Source organism: Enhydra lutris, unplaced genomic scaffold, assembly GCF_002288905.1.
Source record: "Enhydra lutris kenyoni isolate GAN:26980312 unplaced genomic scaffold, ASM228890v2 scaffoldscaffold22, whole genome shotgun sequence".
NCBI lineage: Eukaryota > Metazoa > Chordata > Mammalia > Carnivora > Mustelidae > Enhydra > Enhydra lutris.
The window spans coordinates 7883083-7891625 of NW_019154106.1; the positions used below are offsets into that span (position 1 = coordinate 7883083).

General features: G+C 62.0%; 2 protein-coding genes across 6 annotated transcripts; both read right to left on the bottom strand.

Annotated features, from left to right (window-relative positions):
* Window positions 1-251: 251 nt before the first annotated feature.
* On the bottom strand, window positions 252-3026 carry LOC111149661 (FK506 binding protein 2). Of its 4 annotated transcripts, none has more exons than XM_022506864.1 (6): window positions 2941-3026; window positions 1517-1685; window positions 1063-1175; window positions 893-939; window positions 496-531; window positions 252-405 (listed from the first exon to the last, which is right to left on the bottom strand). In XM_022506864.1, the coding sequence occupies exons 1-6, from the start codon at window positions 3000-3002 to the stop codon at window positions 344-346; spliced, it is 489 nt and encodes a 162-aa protein (XP_022362572.1). In that variant the 5' UTR covers window positions 3003-3026; the 3' UTR covers window positions 252-343. The 4 variants fall into 4 exon arrangements, with proteins under 4 accessions (XP_022362572.1, XP_022362574.1, XP_022362573.1 ...); XM_022506866.1 differs by lacking the exon at window positions 2941-3026 and adding an exon at window positions 2411-2867; XM_022506865.1 differs by lacking the exon at window positions 2941-3026 and adding an exon at window positions 1859-2866.
* Window positions 3027-4923: 1897 nt separating this feature from the next.
* Window positions 4924-8537, bottom strand: LOC111149705 (vascular endothelial growth factor B). 2 transcript variants are annotated; one of them, XM_022506931.1, is made up of 7 exons: window positions 8303-8537; window positions 7685-7727; window positions 6972-7168; window positions 6685-6758; window positions 6439-6474; window positions 5964-6098; window positions 4924-5361 (listed from the first exon to the last, which is right to left on the bottom strand). In XM_022506931.1, exons 1-7 carry the CDS (start codon window positions 8360-8362, stop codon window positions 5340-5342), a joined length of 567 nt encoding a protein of 188 aa, XP_022362639.1. In that variant the 5' UTR covers window positions 8363-8537; the 3' UTR covers window positions 4924-5339. The 2 variants fall into 2 exon arrangements, with proteins under 2 accessions (XP_022362639.1, XP_022362638.1); XM_022506930.1 differs by having other exon boundaries at window positions 5964-6199.
* Between the last annotated feature and the right edge of the window lie 6 nt (window positions 8538-8543).

Below are 8543 nucleotides of genomic sequence, written 5' to 3' on the forward strand. Positions count from 1 at the left end.
AGACCAAGAGCTGAAGTGGCTGGGGAACTGGGGGAAGTGGTGTTGCTGTTGGCAGGCAAGAACACTCCTTTTCCTCTCGGCCAGGGGCCGCCCACCATGCCACCTAGGGCCTGGCCACTGTGATCCCCATGCCAGTGAGCCTACACCCAAGGCAAGAAGATGGGTCGGTGGTGCCAAGGGGGAAGGGGTACTGGCTGAAGCTGTGGGTTCTCAGTCTCTCGGGGCCCACAAATACACACAGGCTCACTTCACAGACTTTAAGGGTTTTGTTTTTTGTATTTTTTTTTTTTTTAAACAGTCTGGTCCCTGATGGGGGCCTCTCCACTGCCCCTCCCCAGTTTTGCTACAGTTCTGAGCGTCGCTCGATTTTGAGTAGCTCCACCTCGAACACAAGGGTTGCGCCGCCTGCAGGGGAGAAGAGGGGACAGAATGAGAATCAGGACCACAGGGAAACAAGATGGGTGTAGGACCCTGGGGGGCAGGGAGGTGTATTACCTGGAATCTTTGGGGGAGCTCCCCGCTCTCCGTACCCTGTCAAAGATGCACAAAGAAACAGTGAGGTGTAGCCAGGCCAAGGGAGAGGTGTGCTGCAGACACCCAGCCTGAAGCCAGGCCTCTGCCCATCTCAACAAGAAAGCCAGAAATGGAGAAGGTGTAATGGAGACGGCAAGGGGCTACAAAAGGTCAGGTAGGGGGCAGAGAGCGGGATCCAGAATCAAGAGTCCCAGGGGTCTTGCCCTGTTCTCACTGCTGGGCATGGTTAGACTTGGAAGAGGCATATGCCATAATGAATGGATGGGGTGGAGATCGATGCAGAGGCTGAACCAGACTTCACCCTTCCCCAGACACACACCCTAAACTCCCCTATTCAGGCTCAGGAAGGGCCTCTTACCCAACTCTGATGGGATCACCAGCTTCCGTTTTTCTCCCTCACACATCCTGCAGGACAACACACGTTCAGCACAGGGCAAGCACCCAGGTTCCCTGCCCCCCACCCCATCCCCGGGGGGCTTGCCTCCCACAGTCAACCTCATCGACCACACCCACGGCCCCCTGACTCACCCCAGCAGCCCCTGGTCCCAGCCCTTGATGACCTGGCCTGTGCCCAGGGAGAAGACAAAGGGCTGGTTCTGGGGCAGGCTGCTGTCAAATTCCGTCCCATCTTCCAGCTTCCCCTGTGGGACCATGGGAAGGCCAGTGAAGAGGAGGGTCCACTCTGAGATACCTCCCCACCCAGCTGCTCTCCCCAAGCTGGCTCCCCATTTCCCCATTGGCAGCCATAGCCCTAGAAGGGGACGGAGCCTTGGGTGGGCAGCTCATAGGACACTGTCACTGCTTGCTGGTGCCAACCTTGGGATCAGGCAGTGAACAGCAGGGGAGAACTATGGAAACTATGTAAAAGGGAGAGGGGACTTGCCCAAGGTCACCCACCTTGTAGGCTGAGGGATCTGGCTTCCAAGTCTTCTCAGGTCCCCAGACGCCCCACCCACACCAAATGACCCACTCCCTCACCCACCGTGTAGTGCATGTGCAGGACGTCCCCCTTGCGCGATTTGATGGGACAGTGGTCCACCCGCTTCTTGACCCCGATCTGCAGCTTCCGTTTGCCCTCCGCCCCCGCAGCAGTGGCCAGGGCGCTCAGGCAGATGGACAGTACTGTCAGGACCCAGCTCAGCCTCATGTCTCTGCGGGGACAGACCCCGACCGACCGACCAACCGACCGGGGGGTAGGGCGGGGAAGGCATGGAATAGGGGCAGGTACCAGAAGAATTCCACCCCCACCGTACCTTGCCTGCCCCTGGGGATCCCCTTGTCCCGGGGCCCCACCCCCTCCCCCGGACTTCGCGGCCACACTTACCAGTCCAGTGAGAAGGGGGCTTGCCCGAGGACCCCAGCAGCGGGGGGAGGGGGTCAGGGGAGGCCACAGCAGCCAGGGCCCCGCCCCTTTGCTCACCCCCAGCCCTTCCTTCCCTCCCGGTCCCCAGCTCCTCTCTTCAATTCCCACCCGTCCCTTTACGCAAAGTCCAGACCCTATCTGGCTGTCCAGCAGTTGCCTCGACAGGGCGACCCCATTCACGCCACACCCAGTCGCCCCCCGCCCAGCACACCCACACTTCTGCGGCCGCTGCAGGGGGCCTGCCCCGAGGGACCCACACATCGCCGCTGGATGGCTCCGGGGAGCCCCGATCCTCCGGAGGAACCCCCCAGGCCGGGCCTGTCCCTCCGCCAGGGGCGCCGCCCCAGCTCTGAGCCCTCGGGGGCCTGCGGGGTACCCAGACTGGTCCCGTGTCGGGTGGCCGCCGAGCCCGCTCCACCCACACCACCTCTCCTGGGGGAGTTCTCGGCCTACCGCGTCCCCAGGCCCGGCCCCCACGGAGGCCGCCCCCGCGTGGACGCCCCGGGCCATTACCTGGGCCTACCCCTTCGCTTGACTCCTTGACCCCACCCTTTAGAGGACGTAGTTCCGCCCCCTGCTCTGGAGCTCCGCCCTCGACAGAACCAGACCCCTTTTCCTGAACGGTAGCCACGCCACTCACCGGCTGAAGGCCCGCCCCCAGCGCCTGAGCTCCGTCCCTTTCGGTCTCTACACCCGAGGCTCCGCCTTCCGCCTGTTCCAGCTCCTCCTCCAAAGACCAGGATCCGCCCCCCACCAGTCCTAGCTCCGCCCCCAGCCCCGGAGTTCCGCCTTCTACTGGAACCAGCTCAGAGGTTCCACCCGTCTCTGTTCCACGTCCCGCCCCGACTCCCGGGGCTCCGCCCCGTGCGGCGTGAGAACCCTCCCCCTGCGGCATCCCCAGACAGCTCCGACCCCAACTCCCAATTTCTTCCTAACCTATCCCTCGTTGACGCTCGGAGCCCCAGCCCGCTCCTGCCCGGCCTGATCCAGCCTGCCCCCTTGCACCCCGGCTCCCCCCAGCCCGGGCTGTGGCCCCCGCTCACCTCCTCGCCGCGCCCCCGGAGTCAACCCCAGTCGTGCTGCTGCCTCTGCGCAGGCGCGTCATCGTCGCTACCCGGCCCGGCCACGCTGCCCGCCCTCATTGGACTGTGCGAAACCCGCTGCCACACGCCCGGTGGGGCGGCCTTTCCCCAAGCCCCGCCCTCGCGCCACCACGTGACGACGCGCTGCTTCCGGTGGCTGGGTAGTCAGTAAGGTTAGGTGAAAGTTACTTCCTAAAGTGCCTTCGGCACTTCCGGTCGAGGTGAAATTGAGGTCAGACGGTCGGGGCTTCCCGGAGGGGGTCTTGAGACGCCATTTTATTTCATCCCCAGGTTCTCCCAAGCGTTCCGGTTTGTCCCTGGGCCTCTTCGTGATCCCCAATCTCCAGTTCGTTGCAGTGGAAAGAGCCTGGGGTTCAGACTTGGGTTTGAATTTGGGATCTGCCGTTCATTGACTGGCAATGTGACTTAAGCGAATTCCTGGACCTGGTAGGATCTGGAGTCTCTGTACCACGGGCTTGGCAGCATCCACCTGACAGGGCCACTGTGGGATTGCGGCCATGAGGGGATCCACCAGGCCCTGGCCCGCGGCTAATGCTCTCCCTTTCCTCCGCGCTGGCCTCCGGGCCTGCCTCTGCCTGCCACGCACTGACCGGAGTCACGATGGCAGTGGTCTGGTTGGGCCTGTTCCCCCAACCAGACTGGTATTTTCAGGTGCCCCAGCACCCAGCAGTGCGCGGTCAACATCTCTCAGTTGAAGTAATGAACTTGTAATTGGGAGGCAATGAAACCTAAACTGAGCGTTAGAGACTCTAGCTGGAGGTCACACCCCGGGTCGATCAGCCTCTCTGATCCTGTTTGTCAATTAAAAAAGGAAGCCAATCAGCGGCGCCATCCTTAGAATTGAGAACTAGGGGAGGGGGCACATACGAAGCACTGTGTGTGTCCAGCACTGAGTGGGCTGGGGGGGAGCCGCTCTTGGGTCCCCAGCCCTCATCTGTCTCACTTCCGTTGAGCTATGGCATTTTCAGTGACAGCATAGCTGAGAAAAATGATTTGAAATTGGTAGTCACAGGAATTGTCTCTTCTGGTTGAACCCCACTCCTGCCTTGGGCCCAACAAGATCACTACCATGCCCTCCAATCTCACACCTCAGAGAATCTCTCCATTAGGGTAACCACTTAGGATTAACCTCTGCCCCTGAATGTCCTCTCTCAGCAAGACAAAGCACTGGGTCCCCAAGGTTGGCCTTTGGTTCCCTGCACCACCACCACCCCGACCCTGAGCTCCACCCCAGGGACACTGGAGACTGCAGGAAGAGGGCTGGGCACTGAGCTTAGGCTGGGTCAGACAAAAGTCAGGAGAGTCCCAAGCAGGGGCTGGTGAGGGGAGCCCAAGGGGAAGGGAGGTGAAGGTGGAGAATACCATGTGGTTGGGGTGAGGGGACCTATCTCCCAAACCGAGCCCACCAGCCACAGCCCTTTGGTACTTCCCTTTCAGGGATGTGGGGACAAGGCAGTGCATGGCTTGCGTTAAGCTAGAGGAAGTAGGTTACATACAGAGTGCTGCCCAGCAGAGAGGATGGGTTTTTCTCTCAAGGGAAAACATACTCAGACTTTCCTGGAGCCCAAGAATGGGGGCCAGAGCGCTCATCCATTCCCTCCAAGTGCACATGTGGAAGCTTAGGCTCAGAGAGGGGACAGTGACAACCGAGATCATTCCGCAGATCTGGGTCCCACATCAAGCTCACGGGCCACAGCAGGCCGTCTCCTTCCAGAAAGGAGCCTCTGTGTTGAGCAGGAGGGACAGGGCCCGGATGGGACAAGAGACTACAAAGAATACACATTTCCGGCTCTGTGACCTGGTGGGGGACCTCAGGCCTCTCTTCCTCCATCACATAAGGGAGTCAGACCAGCTCTGCCGTATGACGCAGAATGCCTGAATTCCCCCAGCCAGGACAGCGACAAACAGGGACACAGGCAGGGATAGCTCCTTCCATCTCTTTTATCAGGCTTGGGGGTCACAGTTCTCACACCAAAGCCCAATTCCCAGTATGTGCGGAGGATCGGTGTCTTCTTAGGGAGGGGATGGAGCCAGCTGTAAGACGCTCACTCATACATGGTGGTCGCACACTGAGACGGGACCCCTTCTCTCTCGAGTTAGTCCGGGACCCCTGGTGCTGCCTGCACCTCTCCTTGCCCAGCTGTCCACCCTGTTGGATGGCAGCCTTGGAGAGACCTGGGACAGCTGGGAAGTCCTCTGAGAGGCCCAGGGCCTGGAGCAGCTTCTGCCTACATGGAGATCTTGCGACTGGGCTCTTCTCAACATACTGCCCTCTTGTCCCCCTCTGGGGGCGGGGGGTGGCCGGTGAGGGCAAGTGGCTGAGTCTGAAAAGCAACGTGTCACCTTCGCAGCTTTCGGCACCTGAGGGAGGGAGGAAGGGGTCTGTTCACGCAGGCACGGCTCGGCCCCTGCTTCTCTACATTCACCCCTTTGTTACCTTCTGTGAACTCCATTCTCTACCACTCCTGGGGAGCCCCAACTGACCTGCCCACGTGATGCCACCCCATGGCCTCGCTGTGGAAGGGAGGAGTGGCTGAGAAGCACCTCAGACAAGGGTGGACAAGGATTCCACAGTGTCCCTTGGCCTCTCACAGAGACCCAAAGGTGGGACAAATGTCTCCCGCGGAGGCTTTTAGGAGGGCCCAGAGCTTCACCAAGTGGAGAGCCATCTCTCTCGTCTTGACTGCAGGCCGGGGTTACCTTCGGGGCCTCTCTGACCTCTGGGAGACCATGTCGGGTGCCCCCTGACCTCAACCCTTGACCTCTGCTGGCCTCACATATCCTCAAGTCCGCCTCCCCCATGAGAACGTGAACTCTGTTTACACGGATCGCGGTGCCCGCGGATGCTCGGTAAATGTTTGTTCGGCACATTCAGCAGCTTCCCGTTCCCTGGAGGGCTCACCCCGCACCCGCTCCCGGGGCCCTGTAGCCTTCCCAAACAGATGCCACCCACAGCTCCTCACCTGCAGGTGTCTGGGTTGAGCTCTAGGCCCCGCCCTTGGCAACGGAGGAAGCTGCGGCGTCGGCAGCGACAGCGGCAGGTCCTGGGGTCAGGGCGCTGGCGGCGCTGGGTGCAGCGTGGGCAGTGGGGCCTGGGGCTGGAGTGGGATGGGTGATGTCAGCTGGGGAGGGTGCTCCAGGGGCAGAGTCCCAGCCCGGAATGGAGCGGGGCTGGGGGCGGTGGTGGGGAGTGGAAGCCCTAGGAGGAGAAGCAATGTGTCTGGGGTGGGCAAGAAAAGTCTTCCCAGGAGCTGGCTCTGGGCCAGAGCGCACAGACTCGGGGAGCAGAGGGAAAGGGGGTGGGGGGGACACAGTGGGAGGAGAAAGAAGGGACAGGACTGCAGCTTCCTGACACACTCACACCCCCACCCATCCACACATTTCATCCTGGCCTGCTGGGCCTGGGCTCCCCACCCAGTGAGAGCCCAAGAGACTCACCTGTCTGGCTTCAGAGCACTCTCTCTCTTTTTTGGTCTGAAAAGTAAGAAGGACAGACAGCGACGAGGAGGAGAAAGAGGATCAGAAAAGCCAAGCCTCCTACTCTTTTACCCCAGATCCCAGGCCTACCCCAGTCTGAGTCCTGGCAATCTGGTCCCCACTGTGGAGTACCACCATGTGCGCCACCACACCCCCCCAACCCCGGGAACCTGGTCTCTGAGCTCAGAAGAGGGGCCTGGCTGGCACCTGCATTCACATTGGCTGTGTTCTTCCAGGGACATCTCGCCCAGCTGACTGCTCGGGTAACGGATCATGAGGATCTGTGTTCCAGAGATGGAGGAGAGACAGTGTGAGAGACAATGAGAGAGAGAGACAGGCGCTCCACGGGCTGGAGGGAGAAGAGCTCGCCCACCAGCCGCGGCTCTGGCCATTACCCCCAACCCCCTGTACCAACCCCGCCCCCCCCACCGTCACGCCACCACCCCCAGCACCAGACTCCACCCCTGCTGGGCATAGTGCACTGGCCCCAGCACCTGCATTCGGACTTGGTGCTGCCCAGTGGGCACGCACTCCAGGCCGTCGTCAGGGCAGCAGCCGCCGCAGCGCTGCACGGTCACACAGCTGGGCACCAGTTGCTTGGCCATGGTGCCCATGAGCTCCACGGTCAGGGGCACCACCACCTCCCGCGGCTGGCAGGTGGCACGGGTATACACATCTATCCAGGACACCACTGGGGGCAGATGTGAAAGGGTTAAGACCCCGCTGGGGTTCCTGCAGCTCCTCCCTGGTTCCTGTCTCCCCCCAACCCCCAGCAGCTGTTCTCCCTAATTCCTGTGTCACAGCTCCCCTCCACTGGCCCTCTCTCTGCCCTCACAACCTGCCTTCCCCTGCCCAGGAACCCAGGAACCCCACTGCTTCTACTCTTATGGGCAGAAGAAGAGTTTGTGTCTTGGAGAGTGGCTGGGATCACACAACGTGATGGACAGAACTCCTCAGTGCAGGAGTTACTGTTTCTTTCCTTCTTTCTTTAGTAAGATTTTATTTATTTGACAGACAGAGATCCTAAGTAGGCAAAGAGGCAGGCAGAGAGAGAGAGAGAGAGAGAGAGGAGGAAGCAGGTTTCCCGCTAAGCAGACAGCCTGACGTGGGGCTCAATACCAGGACCCTGGGATCACGACCTGAGCAGAAGGCAGAGGCTTTAACCCACTGAGCCACCCAGGCGCCCCAGGGTTACTGTTTCTATTACCTTTCTTCTGGTGGCCGAGGGCATCAGGCTGGGACACAGGGCCCTGTAGGAGAGAAGGGACCTGGACCCAAGGTGCACTCAAGGAAGGGCTGGCCTTGTGGCTGTCCCCAGGACTCTGCCCTTGCCATCAAAAGGCTTCAACTGCTCTGTGACATTTTTCCAGGATGCTCTGCTCCTGGGGTCACTCCAGCTTAACCTGTCCTCTCCTGGCCACCTGAGACCCTCCCCAGCCAGGCTACAACAGTGGTGGCGGCAGCAGCGGTGGCATCCAATCTCCAAGCCTGGTGGCCCCGCTGATTCGGAGGCGGCAGGTCCGGAGGGGGCACAGTGGGCACCAAACCAAGTCCTAAGGGCACTGAGCGGCTCCGCCCCCCGGCCGAGCCCAGGGGACGGGGTGGGGCAGGGGAGTGGCCCGGGGCTGGGTTGGCGGGCCCGCGGGCCGGCGGGCCTGCGGGGAGGGACTCTTCCCGGGGGATGCCCTGGACGGATCCCCGCCACGCCCCGGTCCGCAGCCCGACCCCGCGGATCCCCGAGGCAGAGGCCTCTCCGTGTCTCCCCATTTCCGCCAACCTTGAGAGAGGGCACGGCGAGCGGTTGGGATGTTGGGGACGCACGTACCTGGGCGGGGGCCAGCTGCAGGAGCGCAGCGAGCAGCAGGCGGCGGAGCAGAGGGCTCATGGTGCCCGCGGGGGCCGCGCGCCGGGGGCGCCCGCATCGCCCTAGCCCGGTGGCGCTGGGGGCGGCGGCAGCCAAAGCCCCATGGCGCGGGCCCGGGCGCGCCGGGCGGGGGCCGGGCGCGGGGGACCGCTCCTCCGCGGCCCCCTCCCGAGCCCTGAGCGCAGGCAGCGCAGCGCAGCGC